This window comes from Rhinoraja longicauda, chromosome 12 (assembly GCF_053455715.1).
Source record: "Rhinoraja longicauda isolate Sanriku21f chromosome 12, sRhiLon1.1, whole genome shotgun sequence".
In the NCBI taxonomy this organism is placed as follows: Eukaryota; Metazoa; Chordata; class Chondrichthyes; order Rajiformes; family Arhynchobatidae; genus Rhinoraja; species Rhinoraja longicauda.
The window spans coordinates 1,705,583-1,731,259 of NC_135964.1; the positions used below are offsets into that span (position 1 = coordinate 1,705,583).

At 42.5% G+C, this 25,677-nt stretch overlaps 1 protein-coding gene across 9 annotated transcripts in view; it reads right to left on the minus strand.

The window, feature by feature from the left end:
* dmd (dystrophin) overlaps positions 1-25,677 on the minus strand; it is a 1,595,363-nt gene that overhangs the window by 1,051,392 nt on the left and 518,294 nt on the right. For all 9 annotated transcript variants that reach the window (XM_078408877.1, XM_078408870.1, XM_078408878.1 and 6 more), the window contains exons 19-24: positions 24,965-25,209; positions 22,065-22,245; positions 16,532-16,677; positions 11,068-11,280; positions 5,191-5,304; positions 2,271-2,426 (exon numbers count right to left, since the gene is read on the minus strand). In XM_078408877.1, coding sequence (XP_078265003.1) covers positions 2,271-2,426; positions 5,191-5,304; positions 11,068-11,280; positions 16,532-16,677; positions 22,065-22,245; positions 24,965-25,209 — 1,055 coding nt within the window. The remainder of the gene's footprint in view (positions 1-2,270; positions 2,427-5,190; positions 5,305-11,067; positions 11,281-16,531; positions 16,678-22,064; positions 22,246-24,964; positions 25,210-25,677) is intronic.

Here is a 25,677-nt window from a genome sequence, read left to right on the forward strand (position 1 = left end):
TTTGTGTTGATACATCAGAGGATATATACCTGATATGGTTCACTGAATACCCAGGGGGGATGGGGAAGTGACCCGAGGTAAAACTCTTCCTTGGTGCAAAAAGACATAAAGTGCCGGAGTGTCAGGCAGCATCTCTGGAGAACATGGGTAGGGCGGGACCCTTCTTCAGACACCAAACTGAACTGTCGCTTATTCATGTTCACAAATGCTGCCTGATCCGCTGAGTTACTCCAGCACTTTGTGTCCTTTTGACTAAACCAGCATCTGCAGTTATAAGGCCAGAAGGAATAGGAGTAAACTTAGGCCATTCGGCTGATGAAGTCTACATTCAATCATGGCTGATCTATCTCTCCCTTCTAACCCCATTCTCCTGCCTTCTCCCCATAACCCCTAGCACCTGTAGACACAGTTCCTTGCTTCTTCCTTAGTGCAATTGGCTGGCTTATGTAGAACCTATTGCCTGAAAGGATGTTGGAAGTAGATAGAATCATCAGGAATTGGACAGACAGGTGAGTAGAACGCTATGAGGAAAGAGGAACCTGATTGGATTGTCCTTAAAGAGAGCTAACATCGGCTCAATGGGCTGAATAGCCTCTTGCTGCCCCACCACAAGTCAATGATTCTGATCATCTTGGCAGACGTGTTTTTAAGGCTAAAAGGACAAAAAGGAGAGTGAAGCAATGTTCTTCATTAGACTGCAGGGGTAGTCATATATTTCCATTTATGGGAAAAGGAGAAAGAAACATGAAATCAATCTTTATAGAAACCATGTCAGAAGTGGAAATGACTGCTGGTATCATGGAGCAGTAGATACATTAGTCCATGGCTTCTCTCCTGTGACTGCTTATAAAAAGTGCATCAACCACCTGACTGACCAAATTTGTGCTTAAAAATCAGAAATACAGTAATAAATTATCTATCCCCTAAATGAAAACTGCTTCACATTTGCTTTTTACCATGTTAGAATACATGATTACATTATTCAGCCTTCTGGAGCAAATGCAGGCTGAGAAATATTCAAAATTGTTTTTCATGTTCAAATTTATATCTTCCTTTCCAACATTTTATTCTAATTACTGAAAAATCTCGGTTTTATTTGAAATCTGCATACAGAAGCACCATAATGTATTTTGTCTGCAAGGCTGCGAAACAATGCCTCAAAAATGATTGCCTTCTGATGTATTGCCTGTGCAATAAACTAAACTGTTGGCAAAATGCACTCATATCAATGTTATTACTTGGAATACATAATCCCTCACTCACAGCTTTACTTGATTAAATAAACCAATCGGAAAGAGCACTACAATTTATCACTTGTTAGCCATTAACAAAACTTTGTAAAAACAATCAAAATCTATCTCGATAAGAAACTATATAATGAACTAGACCACATGGACCCGTTGGGCCCAAACCTCTCCTGCATTGGTGCAGCAGCCTCTCCTCCTCTCCTCCCCCCCCCCCCCCCTCCCTCCTCCGCACTGCCAAAAGTAAAATCTCCACGTACTTCACTTTGCTCTGGAGTCATACAGCACAGAAACAGGCCCTTTGTCCCACCTTGACCATGCCGGCCAAGATGCCCATCTAATCTAGTCCTATTTGCTCACATTTGACGCATATTCTTCTCAATCTTTCCTCTCCGTGACACTGTCCAAATGCCTTTCAATAGATGTTATTGTACCTGCCTCAACCACTTCCTCTGAAACTTGTTCAGCATACCCACCTTCAATTCCTATCAACTCGTCCCCCTGGCATGTTAAACCTATGCCCTCTAATTCTTGATTCCACAACCCTGGGAAAAAGACTCTGTGCATTCACCTCTTTTTGCCCCTCATGATTTTATACATCTCTATAAAATCACACCTCATCCACCAACACTCCAAAAAATAAAGTCCCAGCCTGTCTAATCTCACTTCAATCCCAGTCACTCAGAACCTGGTAATATTCTCATAAATCTTTTTTGCTTTCTTACAGGATTAAGGACATGATTCCTATAACATGGCGGCACAAAATTGAACACAAATTCCAAGAGCTGCCTCAACAACGACTTGTACAACTACAACATCATCTCTGAACTTCTATACTCAATGCCTGAAGTCATGAAGGCATGCGTGTCAAAACCCTACTTCACCAGCCTGCCCACCTGTGACACCATTTTCAAGGAACTATGTAGCTCTGTTCTACGACACTCCCAAAGGCTCTACTGCTCACTGTGAAACTGTTATCTTACTCTGTATGCAATAATCGTCCTTTTCCAAGTCTGGTGCACTCACCTGTTTACAAATGTTATCCCAAGACGCATTCAGATCAGCGAGTTCAGTCTGTAATTTGCTCATATATTCAGGCTCAGCTTGGCTTTTCAAGGTTCCCCCAAGTTCATTAATACCATTTAAGCTGGGCTGGATAGTTTGGATGTCATTCACTAAAGCCTGAAAGGCAAAAGACGAAATGTGAATATACCTGCAACCTTGCGGTTGAAACATGGAGCAAAACTTGTCATCAAATCCACAGTTCAGTTGGAAAGCCCATCTTCATCTCAACAATACTTGTTGATAATTCAAACTATTTTGGGGAAACTCAGTACATTTCAAACTGAACACCACCGAGTGATTGATTACCAAAAAACATTTCCAGTTGAACTCAAGTTTGTTGGAAGTATTCAAATGCACTTTACAGATGTTCGTTTCTGAATAGTTTAGCAATGATGCTAATGTCCATGTCAACAACTGGTTGGGTTTTGGTTTCTCCCACCAGTACAAACCAGAAAAGATTTTTGGCACAGCCATCTGGACTTGGGGAGGCAATCACGTGGTATGACAATGAAAATAATACATGATGTCAATAAGCTGAAAGCATATTCAAAGCAATAGTTCACGTATCATTGGGAGAGACAACAAGACGCAGTTTAGCTTTGTCAAAAAGACAAGGCTGAATTACTGTCTTTAACCCACTGGGAGTTTTCATTCCTTAAAATAAGACAGTAACATTTTCATTGGCAGATAGAGTGACTTCCTCCCCAAATTCTGATGGCTGTCTGATCTTCTTTCAGGTATTTGATTTTTTATTAATCATTCTCTCCAAACATCCATTCCTGAATGATCTACTCAGTTAACAATGCCCCGTTTGGAGGAGATATGTTTATTTCTCATAGCTGTCAGACAAAAACTAGCATGTCCCACAAACATTTTGAATCAATTAATGTTGATTTCAGGCACACAAGGGGAAGCATTTACCAAGACAAAGGAATTTAAAGTAACCATGCCATTTATGGGTGCTGTTTCATAAGTTCATAAGTGATAGGAGCAGAATTAGGCCATTCCATCTATCAAGTCTACTCCACCATTCATCAATCACGGGTGATCTAGCTATCCCTCAACCCCATTCTCCTGACTTCTCCCCATAACCCCTGACACCCTTTTACTTAGCAAGGTTCAACAAAAGACCAATGGTACTTTCATCAGTGATGAACGTTAACATTGTTGTCTTTTGTTGAATGTTGCTCCATTGAGTGTGATACGTTGGGATGAGGACTGATCAAAAGACAAAGACACTGATCGAAAATAAAAGATGGCTCAGGTCTCAAACAGTAAAGATCGGACAGTATCCCACAATGCAGTTCAAAAGGTTCATATTTAAACTTTAACTTCTTTTAAGAAGAAACACATCTTGTTTCCCTTTGTGCTTCTCAAGAAGCCAGTATACAACAAGTTTACTTCAATTCTGCACTACACACACAATCAACTTACAACTGTAACCGTACAACTTTCTCCATGAAGAATTGCTTCTTCCAGGGTGTTGTCTTCACTGCCTCATGCAGCACTCAAACTTCTAATAACTTGCACCTTTAGCAATAACCCAAGACCAGTTTCTGGAAGTCAGACGTCACGACCACATTTCAGGGACTGCATCCTTTCTGTCTTCTTTCTTGCTGAGGTGTATATCCAATGAGCTAACAATGACCGAGCTGCAGAGATATGCTCAGTGCATTTACTGCAGGCTCGTCTCTCCTTGAAATGGCAAACATTAAGCCGTAGACCAATGACTCAAAGTATTTTGTTCTGAACAGCAATATGTACAAAAAATAACGATTGAAAGAGATAAAAATTGAATACACAGTGAGCATCTACACTGGCTCAATTAGCCCAAATGGAAATTTGTTTAAAACAAAATCTAAATTCTGCTTATTGAATAGCAAATTCAGTCTGCCATTATCATTGCATTTTGTTTGTTCACCACAGACAGACCTTTCTTCTCTTGTAATTCTTATTCAGTTCAGGAACCACTTCTGATGAAACTTCTATTGTTTCAAATTCCCTGCTTTTAACCACTTAGGGCACAGCATCAGCACATATATAATCCCAGGTGGAGCACTTCCCATATAAATCCAGCGACGTTTTATGCAAACATCTTATTAAGAATAGAAACTACTTAGTCACCAAAATATTTCTGAGATGTAATACTCTTGCCCTTATAATACAGTGGACCATTATAAGTACGACATAAAATACTCCAACAACTCAGGGGGACAGGCAGCATCTCTGGATAGTAGGAATGGGTCGTGTCTGAGAGTCAGAGGAGAAAGACACATAGAGATATGGAAGGGTAAGGTGTGAAAATGAGTGATCAAAGGGGCCGAATGTCAAGGGAAATGTAGAATGGATCATTGTTAGCTGAGAGGAAGATGACTACAAAGCATATAGTCAGTAAAATTTAATCAGGACAACAGTGAAACTAGTCGGGAGAACTACAAGAACTAAACCTTATTATTATAATGAAAATTAATTGTTTTATTTCTGGTGCAGCTTCCAGTATCTGCCCATCTAATGAATATAGAAGTGCTCTTGCAATATTTTTAACATTCAAATAATATATGAGAATAATGGCAGGTAGCAGAACGGTAGAGTTGCTGCCTTACAGCGCCAGAGACCTGGGATCGATTCCGACTACAGGTGCTGCCTGTATGGAGTTTGTACGTTCTAACCCTTGACAGCGTGGGCTTTCTCCGGTTTCAACCTATTCCAAATACGCACAGGTTTGTAGGTTAATTGGATTTGGTAAAAATTATAAATTCTTCCTAATATGTGTAGGATACTGCTAGTGTAAGGGGATTGATGGTCAGCACTGACTAGTGGGCCGAAGGGCCTGTTTCCACGCTATATCTCTAGTAAACTAATTTTGAATCCGTTTACTTACAGTACATTGCTCTAGTTGTTTCTCAAGTGCTTCTGAATCCCCTAGTGCAGGCCATTCCTCTTTCAAGAAAATGTCCACCTCAGCCATCCATTTCTTCAAGGTTTTTGTGTCATTCTGTTTAATAGAACAAAAATATAAAATTACAAATGAATGAGAAATTCTTTATTTGACATATTTCCAAATTAATTGAAAGGCTTTTGATCAATATTTCATTTGTCAACAAATTGAATATTATTGGTATTTTGTGTAGTTGATCATGAAGTGCAATCTTTCCAGGAATACAATTACATGTCATATTTAAAGAGGCATTGCAAATCTAGCTTATATGGGGGGAGATGTTAAAATCTCACTGTATAAAATTGTAATCATCTAGTTTGTGATCTTGTTTTTTTTCTGTACACCACAACAGAAGAAAAACCACACTATATTTTTTCTCATGAAATACTACCTCATACGTTCTTTTGGAGAGGTGTAGGTGAGTTCCAAGTGATATCTATTCCATATCCGGGTGTTACAATATCAAGACCAAACAGACTGTACACTTGGGAGACATACTCTGGCTCAGAAAAAAAACGTAATGATGCCAAACCTTTTAAAAGATACATCAGCATCACCTCTGCTTGGGCAGCATAGAGGTGCAACAGTAGAATTGCTGCCTTTACAGCGTCAGAGGCCAGGATTAGATCCTGACCTCGGGTGCTGGCTGTTCGGAGTTTGTACGTTCTCCCTGTAACCTCATGGGTATTCTCTGGGTGCTCCGGGTTCCTGCCACTCTCCGGAGATGTACAGGTTTGCAGATTAATGGGCTTTGGCAAAATGGTAAATTGTCCCTAGGGTGTAAGATAGAACCAGTGTACGAGGCGACTGTTGGGCGGCACGGTGGCGCAGCGGTAGAGTTGCTGCCTTACAGCGAATGCAGCGCCGGAGACTCAGGTTCGATCCTGACTACGGGCGCCGTCTGTACGGAGTTTGTACGTTCTCCCCGTGACCTGCGTGGGTTTTCGCCGAGATCTTTGGTTTCCTCCCACACTCGAAAGACGTACAGGTATGTAGGTTCATTGGCTGGGCAAATGTTTTTAAAAAATTGTCCCTAGTGTGTGTAGGATAGTGTTAATGTGCGGCGCAGACCCGGTGGGGTGAAGGGTCTGTTTCCGCGCTGTATCTCTAAATCTAAATCTAAAAAAGGCATGGACTCGGTGGGCCAAAGGGCCTGTTTCTGCACTGCATCTGTGAAGTCTAAAGTCTTCTGCTCTTTACTGGCCAAGAATGTATCAACATTTGCATATTCCAAATGTCATGTTTATATCCTGACACGATATAAACATGTAACTCCTAGTTAGCAACTTCGAAGAAAAAAGATGTACTTTTACATAATTTAAACAATGGAAATCAGAGAATTAGGCCAGGGGGAAGGGAACATGTATTATCAATGAGCTTAGATGTAGAAAATTACATTATTCTTTGCTGTAATAATAAACCTACTTCACATTTCCATCCTTTAAATCTCCATTGCATTTAAATGATGCCCTCATTAAGAGTACCCCAATGGACTTGAGTTTGCTGTAACCAGGATTTGGCTTGATCCCATTGAAAGCCAACCTTTCCTGAAGGATGAACCTGGACAGCTTCAATCAGGCACAAATCAAACTACAGACAATTCATTGCTAATTGGTCATGTTTTTATTGAGGTCAAATATCCCTTGGAAAACTTGAGCAGTGAACTGCAATGCAATCTAATTTAAGATAATAATTTATTGGTAGTAATAACCGGATTTTATTTTGCACGTTTGCAAAGCAGTCCCGAGCTGTTGCCTTGATGAAGCAAAAACCTTTTTTACTCAAAATAAACAGCAGCCCTCTCTCACCTCCCCAAAAAATTAAATTGAATGTAATGAAAAACTGCACTTGCACAATACAGTGAGAGTGGATGGTGGCAGGATGCTTGATTGAACATTCGTATCTGCAGGACAATTAAAAATATATAATATTCATTCAAGGGATAATTGACCATTCCGAGTTGCCCTTGATCAGACTTTACTGGCTTTACCTTGCATGATTCCCTTATCGTGTATCTACACACTGTAAATAGATTGATTGTCATCATGTATTGCCTTTCTATTGACTGGTTTGCATGCAACAAAAGCTTTTCATTGTACATCAGTACACGTGACAATAAATTAAACTGAACTGAACTACATGTAATATCCATCCAAGGGATATCGCCTTTGTAGGCTGAGCCAGTTTTTAATTGACCATTCCTAGCTGCCATTGAGAAGGTGCTAACAAGTTGCCTTCTTGGACAACTGCAGACTTTGACATGTGGGTGTTCCCACGATGTTGGAAGGAATAGCTTTTCAAGATTTTGAGCCAGTGACGATGAAGGAACAACGATATATTTCCAAGTCAGAATGATGTGTGGCTGGGAGGGTAACTTAAGGCCCTGTCCCAGTTTGGCGATTTTTTAGGCGACTACAGGTGACTAGGGTGTCGCGGGCATGGTCGTGAGTCGTCTCCAAAGAGTCGTAGCGTATTTCTGGCCGTTACTGGATTTTGTGAAGGCATGGAATTTTTCGGCGACTCTTGGTTTGACTCCAATGAGCGTAGCTTAGCAGCTCCTGACGTGGGCGCTGTCGTAGGTTGTCGCCTGGTGAAGTAGGTTGTCGCCAGGTTGTTGCCAGGTGATTAAGGTTGTCGTCGGTGCTGACTTCAGCAAATTCCAAGTGTGGACTTGATCTGATCATCCATTAGTGTAATATGTCCATAAATGATGTTAGGTTTTGTATGTTTTTGCACTTGTATTCTGTTTAAATTGTGAATTTTAAAGTTTGATGTTTGAAGTTTATTGAAATTTATTGAAGTTTATTACAATATTTTTGTATGCAATATTTTTGTCTTATCAACCTTTAAAAAAAAATTGTTTGTATATCAATAAAGGAAATTCTTGACATTTTGACGGAAAATTGATGTATGAAGTAATTGTATTTCAGAGTAGTTTCTCATGCATCGCTTTCAAATAGTCATGATGTAGAATGATTGGAAACCCTACCGTACACCCCCTTTTATAGGGAAAGTGGGTGAAACGTGAATTGTCTTCAGTTGTCTTCAGTCTTCAAGGTCGTAGCTTGTCGCGGGTGGACGTAGGTTGACTTCGGTTGTCGTAGGTTGTCATAGGTGTCGTCGTAGGTTGTCGTAAGTGCGGTCGTAGGTGGGTCGCTGGTTGTCGGTAGCTTGCCGTCGACTAGGTGGTAGGTTATTGTAGCTTGTCATAGACATTGTCGTCGGGGGGGTCCAGTTGTCGGTTTTTCGGCGACCTGCTACGACTATGGCAGTCGCCTAAAAAAACGCCTTACTGGGACAGGGCCTTTACAGTTGGAGGTGCACCCATGTTTTGCTGTCTTTCTCCTTCTAACTGTTGGAGGTTGTGGGTTTGGGAGGTGCGGACGAAAGATTGTTGGCAAGTTGCTGCAGTGCATGCTATAGATACTGCTGTTACGTTGTGTTGGCCGTGGAGTGACTGAATGGTTGTGGATGGAGAGCCTATTATACGCACCATGTCCCCATGGTGTTGAGTTTCTTTAATGTTGTTGCAGCACCTGGAGGAAAGCCACATGGTCATGAGGAGAACGTGCAAACTCCCCACAGACAGCACTCAAAGTCAGGATCAAACCCAGGTCTCTGGCACTGTGAGGCAGCAGTTCTACCAACTGCCCCGCTCTGTCATCAGATATGCATTTTTTCTCAATCTTTGGCCTGAAAAATACTAACACAGTTGCAATTGTACTTTGCAGTCAGTGAGAATGGCCCAATGTGAATGGGTGCCCAGCCAGAATGGTGACACCACCATTGCTGGACACCAGGCTTCCAGTGAACTGAAGCCTGGCAGCTGCCCATGTCAGGGAACAGGGAAACTTCAGGCGGCAGTGTGGGCAGGGATGAGCAGCATTGCTTCACTGCGGCCTGAAAACTGCAGGCCACAGACAAACTCATTTGTAACCTTCTCCCTGATTAGGTATTGCATTGACCCTGCTTTGAGCTGTACATAATCACAGCAAACAAACATTTTACATGTGCATCATCAAATACTGGTAGAAATAACAGCAGCACTACCAAGACTAAACAATTTGTGCCTCCTCTAACCTTAACTGGGTTAGCAGTGTGCATTCTAAGAACTCAGGACCATATGTGATATGCATTCTTTGAAGTTGAGAGTATTCGGTGAATGTGGTAATTGTACCATATTATAGTTGTAAATTCAGAGTCACTGAAACTCAACTTTCAAAACAAGCTCGACGCTCCATTCAATCAAGCAGATGCCAAGTGACAGGGGCAGGGCCAGAATACCATTGTGGGCTACAAGCCGATATCATGGGGGATTTCTGGCAATGATGTATCTCTACCAGACGAGCTTAATGCCTTTTAAGGCCAGTTTGAACAGGAAACATAGTTTATTCAATGACTTAATTGTTGACCAAAGGAAACAAGGGGGTGAACACACCTGCCCGGACCAACTAAACAGCTGAAGAGATAGTCGACAGCTTTAAGGTTCAAGGCATCCGTATTATTAGCAACCTAGCCTGATCTCTTCACATTGATGTGGTGATCAAGAAAACCCATCCGTGTATTTACTTATGATCTGAGAAGATTCTGCATTTCCATGAGGATTCTCTCAACCTTCTACATGGGCCATAAAACAAGTATTCTGATGGGATGCAATTCAGCATGATGTGGCAACAGCGATGCTCTTGATTGCCTGAACCTGCAGAGAGTGGTGAACACAGCCCAGTCCATTACAGGCTCGCCACTGCCTTCCATCCAGTCCATCTTCATGGAATGTTGCATAAGAAAATAACTGCAGATGCTGGTACAAATCGATTTATTCACAAAATGCTGGAGTAACTCAGCAGGTCAGGCAGCATCTCGGGAGAGAAGGAATGGGTGACGTTTCGGGTCGAGACCCTTCTTCAGACTGATGTCAGTGGGGCAGGACAAAGGAAGGGACATGGAATGTTGCACCAGTGAGGCTGGAAGTATTGTCGAGGATGCCGGCCACCTTGGCCATTCGCTTTTCTCTCCTCTCCCTTCTGGGAGAAGATACAGGAGTTCAAAAGTTGCGACCTAAAGCAGCTTTTCCCCCACTGCTATCCGACTCCTGAACCGACCGATCACCTCTTTCAAACAACCTCAATGGTCGTTCCATTATCGTAATGCAATATTCCTTTGCACTGCTTGGTTTCTGCATGGAAATCTTGCACCATAAAGCTGATTTGCACTCATTGGTGCATTGACTGTTGTATTTATCTTCACTGAAAGTATCATTTTCTCCGGGAGATTCATGAGCAAGGAATTCCAATGCACCCGTGTGTATGACAACAAACTAAACTATAATCCCTGCTCCGCAACTCTGCCGCCTGTGGACAATGATTGAAGCAAACTACACAATATCAATGGATATTTTTAAGGCAGAAATTAATAGATTCTTGATGAGTGCAGGTGTCAGGGGTTATGGGGAGAAGGCAGGAGAATGGGGTGAGGAGAGGAGAAAGATCAGCCATGATTGAATGGCGGTGCAGACTTGATGGGCTAAATGGCCTAATTCTGCTCCTCTCACTTTGAACCTTATGCTGTTCCCAGTTGGTGGCAATACACTTTGTGAGGATGTGAAGGAGAAGATGTAGAAATGATTTATTGAAATGATGCAGAGTTGAAGAAGGGCTTAGAGTACTGTTTAGATTATAAACCACAGTTGTGTGTGTATCTTCCTGCACATAATGTTGGTGTCATTACCAACATACTCTGATTCTAATCGGCATACAAATGGTAACTGCCATTGATGGGAGGCTCTGGCACAGAATAATTGAATGCAAAACCTGCACCAACCTGAAACTGTTGAACCTTTGTTATCAGCTCCTCCAGTTTCTGGCTCTGCTCCATCAAATGAATGGTCAGTTTCTTCCAGCGGGCAACAATTGCTTCAAGCTCTGTCCGGTATTTCTGGCTGATCTCCGCTGGCGCTTTCTTCGACACCTCCTCTGCAGCTGTGGTGAGATAATTCAGACCACTCTGCTGCTCCCGAAATGAACCTTGTAAAACCTCAAAAGAAAACACATTTTTTTGTGGAAAGTGTTCTTAACACCAACTATTCTTAACACTTTAACAAATTGGAATTTAAAACCAAGAGCATATAGTCAAGTCAAGTCAAGTCAATTTATTTGTATAGCACATTTAAAAACAACCCACGTTGACCAAAGTGCTGCACATCTGACTAGGAAAAAAAGAAACATACAGTGGCAGGCAGCCAAACACAACGGCGCGGCCATCTTGAACAAAATGTTAATTCAATCACCCACAGTCCAACAATGATCACCCACAGTCCAACAATGATCACCCACAGTCCAACAATGATCACCCACAGTCCAACAATGATCACCCACAGTCCAACAATGATCACCCACAGTCCAACAATAAAAGCACTAAACAGGCACCCAAATTACCCAACCCCAAAAACCCCCCATAGTATAGTATTGTGACCAATTAATGCTCATAATTGAAACAAAGTTTGAAGCAACAGCAAATAATCTCAGGTAGACACAAAATGCTGGAGTAACTCAGCGGGTCAGGCAGCGTCTCTGGAGAGAAGGAATGGGTGATTCCTTCTCTCCAGAGATGCTACCTCACCCGCTGAGTTACTCTAGCATTTTGTGTCTACCTTCGATTTTAACCAGCATCTCCAGTTTTTTCCAGCACATTGTCTCAGTTGGTGGCTGGGTTTTGATGCAACTAATGTCCAGTGTGAAATCTGCCAGAGGCTGATGGAAATCCTGGCTTGTATGTCACCTCAAACAGACGGAGAAAGATGAATTTAAACACGTGCTCTCAGGGGACTTCTAAATCTCCAACAAGATGTCTTGGAGAATGTCCAAACTTATAGACGAGGCACAAGGAAGTCAAACATAGAGTGTAATGCACTCAACGGCTCTTCGCAGATTGCCTATCTGGAACTTTCGATGAATACATCTGCAATCTAGACAACAATTAGTCATACGACATAATTGTTAAAGGAATGATAACCTTGAAGTGACAATCAATGTTCCCAAACAATATTGCACTTTGAACATTGACAAACTTTTAAAGATAGGATAATGGAGTTGAAGGCTTTTGAGTCGTCAAGTATAGTGAACGTACTTGCTACTCAATATTTTCCTGCTTTAGCTTTACGGACAATGTATTCTTAAAATTTAATCAAATTTAAGTTTCACTCCATAGATAACTTTCAGTGATGACTAAATGGGAAATTATATGGTTTGAGCACTGAAAGAGACCATTCAGCCCTGTGTGTCTGTGCCAGCATGCTACAAGAGCATCTCTCCAGTTTCATTCAGCAGCCTTGCTAATTTTTATCCATAATATATTTATCCTGCTCACTCTCTAAGACGACAGTGGCACTTGCTTCCATCAAATCTGCAGGCAGTGCATTCCAGATTCCAACCTCCTGCTGCACATAAATGCTTTTGATCTTCTCACGTCACTTGGAAATGGGTTAAGATAATGCACTTGATGGCCAACACAGACACAGTGGGGTGAAGAGCCACTTCACTGCTGTCTGACTCTATCATTCCAATTCCTTCCCCCACCTTCTGATATCTATGACCCCTCCATTGAAGGAAAGAGGCTCCTGCTTTGCGTTCTGTCCAGATCCCTCGTCATTTTAAACAACATCAAATCTTCCCTCTTCTTCAAGGAAAGCAACTCTTGGACGACTGATCTAACACTGAAACTGGAATTTGTCATCCAAAGAACAATTCTCATAACCTGGGCTTCCTCCATTGTCAGAGTGGTCCTGGGCCTCCTCCATTGTCAGAGTGGTCCTGGGCCTCCTCCATTGTCAGAGTGGTCCTGGGCCGCCTCCATTGTCAGAGTGGTCCTGGGCCTCCTCCATTGTCAGAGTGGTCCTGGGCCTCCTCCATTGTCAGAGTGGTCCTGGGCCTCCTCCATTGTCAGAGTGGTCCTGGGCCTCCTCCATTGTCAGAGTGAATGCAAAACGCAAATTGGAGGAACAACAGGTATCACAAAACGCTGGAGTAACTCAGCAGGTCAGGCAGCATCTAGGAGAGAGGGAATGGGTGACGTTTCGGGTCGAGACCCTTCTTCAGACTGAAGATTGGAGGAACAGCACCTCATATTTCGCTTGGGCAACATATACCCTGCGGTATGAATATTGATTTTTCGACAAGGTCCCACATAAGAGATTAGTATGCAAACTTAAAGCACACGGTATTGTGGGTTCAGTATTGATGTGGATAGAGAACTGGCTGGCAGACAGGAAGCAAAGAGTAGGAATAAACGGGTCCTTTTCAGAATGGCAGGCAGTGACTAGTGGGGTACCGCAAGGCTCAGTGCTGGGACCCCAGCTATTTACAATATATATTAATGATTTGGACGAGGGAATTGAATGCAACATCTCCAAGTTTGCGGATGACACGAAGCTGAGGGGCAGTGTTAGCTGTGAGGAGGATGCTAGGAGGCTGCAATGTGACTTGGATAGATTAGGCGAGTGGGCAAAGGCATGGCAGATGCAGTATAATGTGGATAAATGTGAGGTTATCCACTTTGGTGGCAAGAACAGGAAAGCAGACTATTACCTGAATGGTGGCCGATTAGGAGAAGGGGAGATGCAACGAGACCTGGGTGTCGTGGTACACCAGTCATTGAAGGTAGGCATGCAGGTGTAGCAGGCAGTGAAGAAAGCGAATGGTATGTTGGCATTCATAGTGAGGGGATTTGAGTATAGGAGCAGGGAGGTTCTGCTGCAGTTGTACAGGGCATTGGTGAGACCACACCTGGAATATTGCGACAGTTTTGGTCTCCTAATCTGAGGAAAGACATTCTTGCCATAGAGGGAGTACAGAGAAGGTTCACCAGTTTGATTCCTGGGATGGCAGGACTTTCATATGAAGAAAGACTGGATAGACTAGGCTTGTACTCGCTGGAATTTAGAAGATTGAGGGGGGATCTTATAGAAACTTACAAAATTCTTAAGGGGTTGGACAGGTTAGATGCAGGAAGATTGTTCCCGATGTTGGGGAAGTCCACAACAAGGGGTCACAGTTTAAGGATAAGGGGGAAGTCTTTTAGGACCGAGATGAGAAAGTTTTTTTTTTTTTACACAGAGTGTTGAATCTGTGGAATTCTCTGCCACAGAAGGTAGTTGAGGCCAGTTCATTGGCTATATTTAAGAGGGAGTTAGATGTGGCTCTTGTGGCTAAAGGGATCAGGGGGTATGGAGAGAAGGCAGGTACGGGATACTGAGTTGGATGATCAGCCATGATCATATTGAATGGCGGTGCAGGCTCGAAGGGCCGAATGGCCTACTCCTGCACCTATTTTCTATGTTTTCTATGTTTCTAACTTCAAGTAATCCTTGCATCCCCTCTCTCTCCATCCATCCCTCCCTCACCCAAATCATAGTGGTAGCTTCAAAGTCATTTTGTTGAGTCTCATGGTCTATAACTCATTCTCAAAGTGCACCCTGAAGCAATCGTGCATAAGGAGAATACCGCAGATGCCGAAAATCTGAAATAAAAACACAAAGTGCTGGGAGTACTCAGCAGGCAAGATCGCATATTTGTTTCCCTCTCCCACGTTTGTAGCATGCTGAGTATTTCCAGCAATGTTCTGTTCTCAATTAATATTGAAACAGATGGTGATGAAATTGTTCTCCATTATTCTATTTCCCATCCATTATGATCCTGACTTCTCACTTCATCACAACATTGAGCAGGCGCCCAAGCCCAAAACGGCAAACGATTTACAAAAGTAAATATTAACAGTGAAAAAAAGCAATTAAGGAAATGTATCCATTTGTTTGCCACCAGCATGTCAGCCCTGTTAAAACGTATTTACATTCCACTTACTTTAGCCTCCTAGGGAGCCTCAAAGCTAGGTACTTAAACTGACGCCACAACAAATTATTAAAATGTATGACGGTACTAGAGTATAATTTATAACTTTAATTTCCGTTTTGAGATTTTCAATTACCCAACAAAATCCATGAGAGAAATGAAAGATGCTTCACACTCTCAAAGTGACACACACACAAACACAACATGGACATGCATAAAGGGCAACCCTGTGCTTTAATGAAGGAGTGAGCCTTAATCCCATCCATTGCCAGCCAAACAAGCTGCCTGACAATGCTTTGCCTCGATCCTGGATTCATAACTCATTGGGGAATGTTTGATTTTGCAAATCCTTCATGATGGTAAGAAGGGTCTCGACCCGAAATGTCACCCATTCCTTCTCTCCAGAGATGCTGCCTGTCCCTCTGAGTTACTCCAGCATTGTGTGTCTATCTGTAATGGCAAGAAATCTCAAGAGGAGGAAATGGAAATCTGGATGAATGGGGTGGGTGGAGATGGGGGAAGGGAACTCCCATCACCTCAGGAGACACGTTTCGTATATTTTCAAATATCTTCCAGGTTATTAGGTGGTGTTGAAGCAGAAATGTACTCAAATAACTTTAGTACATGCAACTCTAAAGGCCAACGAGAGCAAAGAGAAAAAGAAAGGCATTCATATGTTATGTGTTAAAATAAAACAAGAGCCATTTTATATCATTACGCCTTTGTATTTCATTTCTGACAATGACCTGTGTTACATCTAGGCAGCTTGGGGCACATGAGGAAGGTGAGAACCTCACAGAACTAATCACAAAAGTGATAATCTGCCATATCTTGCCAGCTCCTTCACATCCAGCACTTCCATGGAGAGTGAGGACATTCATGTTACCCAAGGATGCCCGCTAACAAGCCAAAATTGTAGGAATATCTGCCCGCATTCTAATATCGTGGAGAGTTTTTAGCGTATTTAGTATTTAGCGTTGCTATTTCCTGATAGTAAGACCAGCCATTACAATACAACTGAACGCAGAAAGTTAACGTTCCAAGTGAAAATAATCTGGCAACATCTGAAGGAAGCAACTGTGGGAAACTGTAACCAACACATCTCAACATAAATAATGGTTGGGACTCCTCAGTGCTGAATGTGGAATCTATCTACTCCTGAGCTAACTGCATCTGCTTTCTTCCTTGCAATGAGTCGGCAGCTGCTTCTCGTTCAGACTAGGGTTAACCATTCACCGAGTGGTAGGATTTGCAAAATATATAATTGAAAGGGACTTCTCTACAAAGAACGTGTATTTCTGTTTGTGACTAACAGGTTAGTCCTTCATGTCGTGGATCAAATGTATTGCATCTTCTCGTTGTAATAATTGGCATCCACGTTTAAGTAATATCACTAAGGCAATTAAATTCACATTCCAGCAGAGATGATTACGGATAAATACCTTCAGATCCTTGAGCCGCTGTTCCATGATTTCATACTCTGTCACTGCAACACGAGGCAGAGTTAACTTGGCTTCTGATTGCTGAATCCATAGAATCAGGGTGTTCATTGTTTCCTTGTAACGGAGAGTAGGCAGACTTTCCAGAACTGGGAAAAGGAAGGAATAGAATAACCAACACATTTCATCCAGGTGGTTATTTTCCCTCCACTTCCATAAAGAACTTCAGAGGGATGAAACCCAAGCTTATCAAGAATTGGACATTGTTCTTATGGCATTTAATCATGCAACCATCAGGTTGCAGTGTACTGACAGTGGCAAGTGACAAGGGAATTCAGGCCTCATATCCACCTCGCCACTTAAATATATCATTACTCATCTCCAAAACCAAAAGCACAAAATGCTGAAAAAAACTCAGCAGGTCTGGCCTCATCTGTGGGGAGAGAAGAGTCTGACAATGGGTTTCTGTCCTGAAACGTTGATGCTGTTTCTCTCCTCACTGATGTGACAAGACCTGCTGGATATTTTCAGCATTTTCAGAATTGGTTGTAGATTTTCAGCATCTATAATTTTTGTGATTTTTCAGACTGAAGTCTATCTGTTTATCCTTTGCTTCTCACCTCATTGGAAACAACAACATCAGTGTTCCAAATGTCCATACAATGTTCCAGAGCTCCAAATGTCCATACATCCTACAGTCTTCCAGAGCAAGCATCGTACATTCAGGTCCAATACAATCCTTGGTCTCAATTTCACATCACATCTCCCCAGAAAGCAGGCATTCCATTGTACTCAGATTATCAAACCCTTCTACTATTTTTAAGACATGTGATCTTTGGAATACAAGTCACATTTATGCAACCCATTCTCATAATTCTATCTTGCATTCATAGCGGTGATCCCATTAAAGTAAAGTATAAGAGTAAATAACAGTAAGTAGATTTAAAATCAATTAAACAAAATCAGAATATCAGTTTGTGAGACAGGCTGCTTATCTTTTCTACACTTCCACAGTGTGCAACAATCTGTAAAATACTTCAAAAAATCTACAAAAGACTTGTTGGTCTTGCATCTCTTATGTCATTTAATTCCTGTTCTATAATACGTGGGCAAAATTCCACGCTTTGTTATGAATGTTGAAGTCCTGGCAGTTTTTAAACGTACTGGCCTCATGGGGGAATTAATCCAAATTAGAAAAGCAGTAAACATTCAGGGAAAACTGGAGAGACGTTTGAAGCACGAGACACCGAGAACTGCTAGAATTTGGGAACAGGCGATCGTTTTGGCGATCGTTTCGCTCAACACCTTCGCTCAGTTCGCCTTAACCAACCTGATCTCCCAGTGGCTCAGCACTTCAACACCCCCTCCCACTCCCACTCTGACCTTTCTGACATGGGCCTCCTCCATTGTCATAGTGAGGCCCAGCGCAAATTGGAGGAACAGTATCTCATATTTTGCTTGGGCAGTTTACACCCCAGCAGTATGTACATTGACTTCTCTAACTTCAGATAGTTCCTCTGTCCCTCTCTATCCCCTCCCCCTTCCCAGTTCTCCCACTGTCTTCCTGTCTGCTACTACATCCTATCTTTGTCCCGCCCCCTCCCCTGACATGTCTAAAAAAGGCTCTCGACCTGAAACATCACCCATTCCTTCTCTCCCGAGATGCTGCCTGACCCGCTGAGTTACTCCAGCACTCTGTGTCTACCTAAATAAAGCTCTGGTCTTTTTAGTTTGTCATGCACCTGTGATACACCACTGTGCAAGGCAGAGCATCAGATGAAATTCATAACAGTGGCTAAAAGCAAAAAATTCTCTTTGCAGTCTCACACCTTTCTTGCTAATGTCCATGGCAAATCTTTGGAGTCTGATTATTACATTTCTGAAGGGTTCCCAGAAAACTCTCAGCTACCTCATGCAGGTTGCACTGGGTGAGAGAGAGAGAAGTGCAAGATGACAAGTGCGGGTCCTGGGGTCTGTGCAAGTGAAGTGGGCTGCCTGCCATGGTGACTGGACGGAAACAGCTTGACAAATCCTTTCAATATTCATGACCGACAGGCAAATAATCCTTGCAATCATGATCAAACCTGGCAGTGCAGAGTGGCATAGCACCACGCACACATCAGTGCCTAGCGCTCACATCACGGGTCCAGAGGCTCTGGTTTGGTCACAAATGTGTACAACTTACATATTCTCCCTGTGACAATACAGCGTTCCCCCAGGCACACCTGTTTTCTCCCACATCTGAAAGATTTGCTGGCCAGGAGGGTGATTGGCTTCTGTAAATTTCCCAATTGGATAAGGATGGATGGATGGATGGATGGATGGATGGATGGATGGATGGATGGATGGATGGATGGATGGATGGAGAATCAGGAGGGAAACTAAGGGTGGGGGGTGGGGAATTGATACACAATGACTGATGCACAATGAAGAAAAATGCTGTCACTGTCAATATGTGTTTGATGGTCAATGAGAATAGATGTTCTTGTTTCTGTGCCGTATGACTTCATAATTCTAATAGTGGGACCACCATAATTTTCCATGTTTCAGCAACTTGTTTCCGATTGCTTTACAATGTATCCAGAACCCATTTAGGAAAAGATGCATGTCTCAAATTAACTACCTAATTTGAAGGCTTCTGCTCATAATCTCTTTCCAATGGAAGGGCTGAAGTGGACAGCTGACTGAGCAATGATCACAAACACAAACCTGTCCCAACAGCATTTTTGGCAAGGTACTATTTCAGTTCAGTTTCAGTCTATTTCAGTTTAGTTTATTGTCACGTGTACCGAGGTACAGCGAAAAGCTTTTATTGTGTGCTAACCAGCCAGCGAAAATGCAATACATGATTATAATCGTGCCATTCACAGTGTACAGATACATGATAAGGGAATAATGTTTAGTGCAAAGAGAAGTCAGTAAAGTCCGATCAAGGATAGTTCAATAGTAGTTCAGGACTACTCTCTGGTTGCGATGGGATGGTTTAGTTGCCAGATAACAGCTGAGAAGAAATTGTCCCTGAATCTGGAGGTGTGCGTTTTCACACTTCTCTACCCTTTGCCCGAAGGGAGGCCAGAGTGGCCAGGGTGTGATTCATCCTTGACTATGCTGCTGGCTGTATTGTGTTGTGTTGTGAACACATGCACACACATTCATGACGCATGCACACAACTGCAGTGAAGGTCAAAAAGTCATAAGTGATAGCAGTAGAATTAGACCATTCAGCCCATCGAGTCTACTCCGCCATTCAATCATGGCTGATCTATCTCTCCCTCCTCATTCCATTCTCCTGCCTTCTCCCCATAACCTCTGACACCCGTACTAATCAAAAATCTATCTATCTCTGCCTTATCCACTGACTGCCTCCAGTGCCTTCAGTGGCAAAGAATTCCACAGATTCCCCACCATAACGGTTCAAGGCCACAACTCATCACCTGCTCCAGGGTGGAAGACAAATCCTGGTACCACCAGGAACACCCGACCCATAAAGAAATAATTACAACAACACTCCCGACAGGCATCACATCTGAGGTGGTTAAATATCTCTGAGGATAAAATCAGGCAAAACAACACCATCAAGAAACACAGACACAAATTTCTGGAGTAACTCAGCGGGAGAGTCTGAAGATGGGTCTCGACCCAAAACGTCTCTCCAGAGATGCTGCCTGTCCCGCTGAGCTACTCCAGCATTTTGTCTATCTTTGGTTTAAACCAGCATCTGCAGTTCCTTCCTGCACCATCAAGAGAGAGCTTTCCTCTTGCACGTGGGAAAGAGAGGGTTATTGCTAGATTCCATGATTTGTTCCTCTCCTCTAACCTTGGCCATGCCAACAGTTAAAATTCCAATTCCTTATTCCTTCTCAAATGTAACGGTGTGAGATGCCAAAACAGGCTTCAGTTATGCTAAGCAATGAGACCAATAAGCTCAGGTGTTATCTGCCAGCAAACATAACAGCCGACAAGGTTTCCTGGCAGTCAACAGGCAAGTGAAAAGACCACGTTCAATGTTAGTAAATGTTCTGTCAATATCATTGACAGTAATGTTGTTGCCATTTTCCACCAGAGAAAGTATGCCTCACATGTGTACGCGCCAAATATTATTTTAACACTAGTAAAGTGCCTCCAAAATCCAAAGCTGCTTTGCCTGTACTTTATGTTTCAGAGTTGAAGACAGAGATTCAATTAAGCAATCTGCTGCCCTGCTGACTAATTCATCTTATTTTGGCATCCAAACAGCAATTTTCGCAAGTATTCTCCATCCTCAAAACAAAGTGCCAGCGTTTGAGAATACACTGTGGATTGGTGTCTTACTACCGTTGTTTATTGTCCTCACAGGCCTCTCGTTTTGATCCCAAAACCAGTTGAAATACTTCCCCTATCCAAAGCAAAAGCAAAGTATAAAAGAGGCTGGAGACTAAAGGGAGGGAGAAAACCACGAGCGCAGCGTGAAACAATGAAGCATTGGGAAGACAACAAAACAGCAAAAACCAAAGCATAAATAAAGCAGAAGAAATGAAATCAATGCCCATAATAAAAAATGAAAGGGAGACGAAAGGAAACACAAGGTTTTGGTCAGCAGAGAAGAAGTGGCTCTGCATAGAAAATAATGAATTAACATTGCACCAGTTCACCAAGGTTATATCTACAAGAATGGTGAATGCGGGAACGAGGGACATGGACAGCTGACTTTAATTGGAGTTTTAATTCTCTAGCTTGGAAAATCAATGTGATTGAAATAAACTCCACTAAGCATAAAAATGCAATGAGGCAAAATAAGCTTTCTGATGTTTTTAAACTGATATTGTTGCATTTGTGTTGTTTGTTTATTAAGTAGTGATTCAAAGTACTGTGGCCTGAATTTTTTCTCCAATTACTTTGATTTATACAAAATGATATCCAGTGACTGTGACACAGGCTTCTGCTCCTTTGTTGGAACGTGTTCCATTTTGGAAACGCATGCGTCCATAACAGATCAGTGGATGAGATACTGGAGGGAACCATTTCTATTTCCTTCCCTGGAGAAGCCTGCAATGATACTTATTTATTGTGAAAAACAGGCAACTGCAGCTCTGAAAAAGATAAATTGCCTCAATGGTTTTATAACATTTTGGTTAGAGAAAGGCAATAAAGTTTCAGTGCGATGAAACTGACTGAACGACTGGATGTTGGTGTCATGGAGGATAACTATTGAGGGCGGCACGGTGGCACAGCGGTAGAGTTGCTGCCTTACGGTGCTTACTGCTCCAGAGACCCAGGTTTGATCGCGACTCCGGGCTCCGTCTGTACGGAGTTTGTACGTTCTCCCCGTAACCGCGTGGGTTTTCCCCACGATCTTCAGTTTCCTCCCACGGTCCAAAGACGTACAGGTTTCTCAGCTAATTGGCTTGCTATAAATGTAAATTGTCCATAGTGTGTGTAGGATAGTGTTAATGTGCGGGGATCGCTGGTCGGCGCGGACTCAGTGGGCCGAAGGGCCTGTTTCCGCGCTGTATCTCTGAACTAAGCTAAACTAGCACCAGCTGTTGGAACCACTTACGAGATTGCAGTAACTTTTCTTGTTTCTGGAGTGCTGCAAGCACCTGAGCATAGCAACTGGTTGAGGCAGCAATATCAGCCCCCATTGACTTGGGCACCTCGTCCTTCTGATTTAACTCTGCCCCTCGTTCGCTCAGCTTCTGAACCAACGGCTGCAGCGCTGTGAGGCGTGAGATTTCCCCCTGAAAGATTTACACAAAAGAGAATCGGAACATTTAGTTTTAGGTCCTGAATAATTCTGTAAAACACCAAGTTTAATTTTAAACACATACACAACTATTAGTTTATTAGGAGAATTTAAAAACAACCATTTTGAGCTTCGAACACCTGGTTCCACAAGATTTAAACCTGGCTAATCAGTCGTTTAAAATTTCAATGCAAAGTTGTTTGATAAACTCATAATTGCTCGCATCAGAAAATGGTTGGGTGAATTTGGAGGACGAGAGCAGAATGGGTCAGAGAAACACTGAGCTTCCATGGAAGGGCACAACAGACCATCCTTGGAGGACGAGAGCAGAGTGGGTCAGAGAAACACTGAGCTTCCATAGAAGGGCACAACAGACCATCCTTGGAGGACGAGAGCAGAGTGGGTCAGAGAAACACTGAGCTTCCATGGAAGGGCACAACAGATCATCCTTGGAGGACAAGAGCAGAGTGGGTCAGAGAAACACTGAGCTTCCATGGAAGGGCACAACAGACCATCCTTGGAGGCCGAGAGCAGAGTGGGTCAGAGAAACACTGAGCTTCCATGGAAGGGCACAACAGATCATCCTTGGAGGACAAGAGCAGAGTGGGTCAGAGAAACACTGAGCTTCCATGGAAGGGCACAACAGACCATCCTTGGAGGACGAGAGCAGAGTGGGTCAGAGAAACACTGAGCTTCCATGGAAGGGCACAACAGATCATCCTTGGAGGACAAGAGCAGAGTGGGTCAGAGAAACACTGAGCTTCCATGGAAGGGCACAACAGATCATCCTTGCACTTAACACACTGAATTGTTGAATATAAACAAAAGCAAAACTGCATCAAAATATTTTATAATTATTTTACATGTCATCATCTTGCTTTCCTAACAAATAAATACACCAGGAAGCAATGGATGCAACATGGAGGTTGGAATTGATTCAACTATTGTGTCTGAAAATTGGAAGCTGTGTAAAATTTGATATATCCCTGTTAAGTTCGCAATAATACTGAGTCATTTGATGAATAAAGATAAATCAGATGTACGACACAGATGCCCTATTTGCCACAGTGGGAAGCCTGGCCAAGTTCGGAGTGAGAGTGTTTGAAAGGATTTTTACAACAGACTCGTTCAATAATTTCCCCTTATAAATGTGCCAGCTCTGTCACCAACAACAATGAATCAACTATTTCTTCAGCTGTGTTAATGTTATGACGCACCATGTCATTTTCCGACACTGTGAGCATACAACTGACTTTAATAATAATTCGAGAAACGTCATCATATTTTTTTCCAAATATTTAGACCAAGTGATTTGCATGCCATAACTCAGAAGCACTCATATTTACTTTCTACTTCATAAGGTCATGTGATAGGAACCGAATTAGGCCATTTGGCCCATCAAGTCTACTCCACCATTCAATCATGGCTGATCTATCTCTCCCTCCTAACCCCATTCTCCTGCCTTCTCCCCATAACCTCTGATACCCGTACTAATCAAGAATCTATTCATCTCTGCCTTAAAAATATCTGCTGACTTGGCCTCCACAGTCTTCTGTGGCAAAGAATTCCACACAAATTCACCACCCTCTGACTCAAGCAATTTCTCCTCATCTCCTTCCCAAAAGTTCATCCTTTAATTCTGAGGCTATGACCTCTAGTCCCAGACTCTCCTACTAGTGGAAACATCCTCTCCACATCCACTCTATCCGAGACTTTCACTATTCTGTACGTTTCAATGAGGTCCGCCCTCAATCTTCTAAACACCAGCGAGTACAGGCCCAGTGATGCTGGGTGATGCCCTGCCTCTCCAGGATATGGGATATCGCATCACAGTAATGGATGAAAGATACAACAAAAATTATTCCAATAGTATAATTTAGATTTGCTCCAACTTTAGCAACTTCCTGGTGGAGAATCCCAATAATTGGAGTGATTGCATGGGGTGAACACACTCACTTTGAAACAAGGGTGATTTGATTAATGTGCTTCAAATTACGAAAAACCCAAACAGGGCGAATGTGAAGGACTTCTTTCCCTCTGCAAGGGATTAGTAATAAGGGAAAGGAGATTTAAATTAATTGATAGGACTGGAAAGGAGTGGATAGAAGGCTTGTTGAACCAAATGAAGTTCTAGACTTCACTGCCTGAGAGGGAAGTGGAAGGAGAAATCTTCATCATGTTTACTAAATATGTAGAAAACACTGGAAAACCCAAAACCTACAAGGCTTTAGACCTTGGAAATCAGATTAACCCAAAGAAAATCTTGTTTTGCTAGCATGGACACAATGGACTGAATAACCTCTGTCAGCAAATGGCTCTGATTCAACAATCATCACAAGTGAGATCAGGCACCCAGTGCAAAGGACGTTGGACACTTCCGGTCCTAATGGAAGGTCAACGACTCAAAATGTCAGATATTTCTTTCGACAGATGTTGTTGGATGGCCAAGTATGTTTTTCTTTTGGTGCTATACAAACAAACCCAAGATCCTCTCAGGGTTGATAGACAGAAACTGTTGGGTAACTCAGCGGAATAGGCAGCATCTCTGGATAGAAGGAATGGGTGACGTTTTGGGTCAAGACTCGAAACGTCACTCATTCCTTCTATCCAGAGGTGCTACCTGCCCCGCTGGGTCACTCCAGCATTTTGTGTCTGTCTTTGGTGTAAACCAGCATCTGCAGTTCCTTCCTACACACATCTTTTCAGGGGTGTACCTTGCATTTCTCCAGCTGTATTTTTGCTGTGTCGGACTCGCTGGCTGGTGAATGCTGTGCTTTGAGCCAGTTCTCTGAAGCGGTCATGGCCTGCTTGAGCTGCTGAAGCTGTGAAGATACGTTGATGATCTTATCCTGATACTGGAGCCAGTCCATCCGCTCTAGCAGCAGTTGGCAGAATTCATCCCAGCGCTTTTGCAGCTGTTCCGAAGCCTGCTTAATATCATCAGCAGATGAAATCCCCTCTGTAATTTAAACACACATAAGTGAGATGACCTTTTAGCCAGTAGCATGTAATAGATTGCAAACATACATAAAATGATTCCAAAAGTAAGAATGCAAGCTCATTATTTCTATTAAAGCTCCAGATGTGAAGATATTAATATTGGTGAACAGGGTATTGAGTGAAGAGGTAATCGAGTAACGCAGAATTTATGGTCTGCTAGATTAAATAAATAAGTCCACGTGTGTAATCAATGACAGCTGGCGAACGCTACTGCTGCCTGATTCAAACATATTCTATTGTGTGCATAAAGTGCGGAATTGGTAGGAGAGATTTGCATAGGAGGTGAGACACTATGATTTTGTCATTTGATGTTGGAATTATATTTAATATTGTTTCCATGACGATGTATAGGGGAAAACAGCAAACAGCATGTTTATATTAACTTAGGAGTTAAGCGTTAGGAGGGAAAGATAGATCAGCCATGATT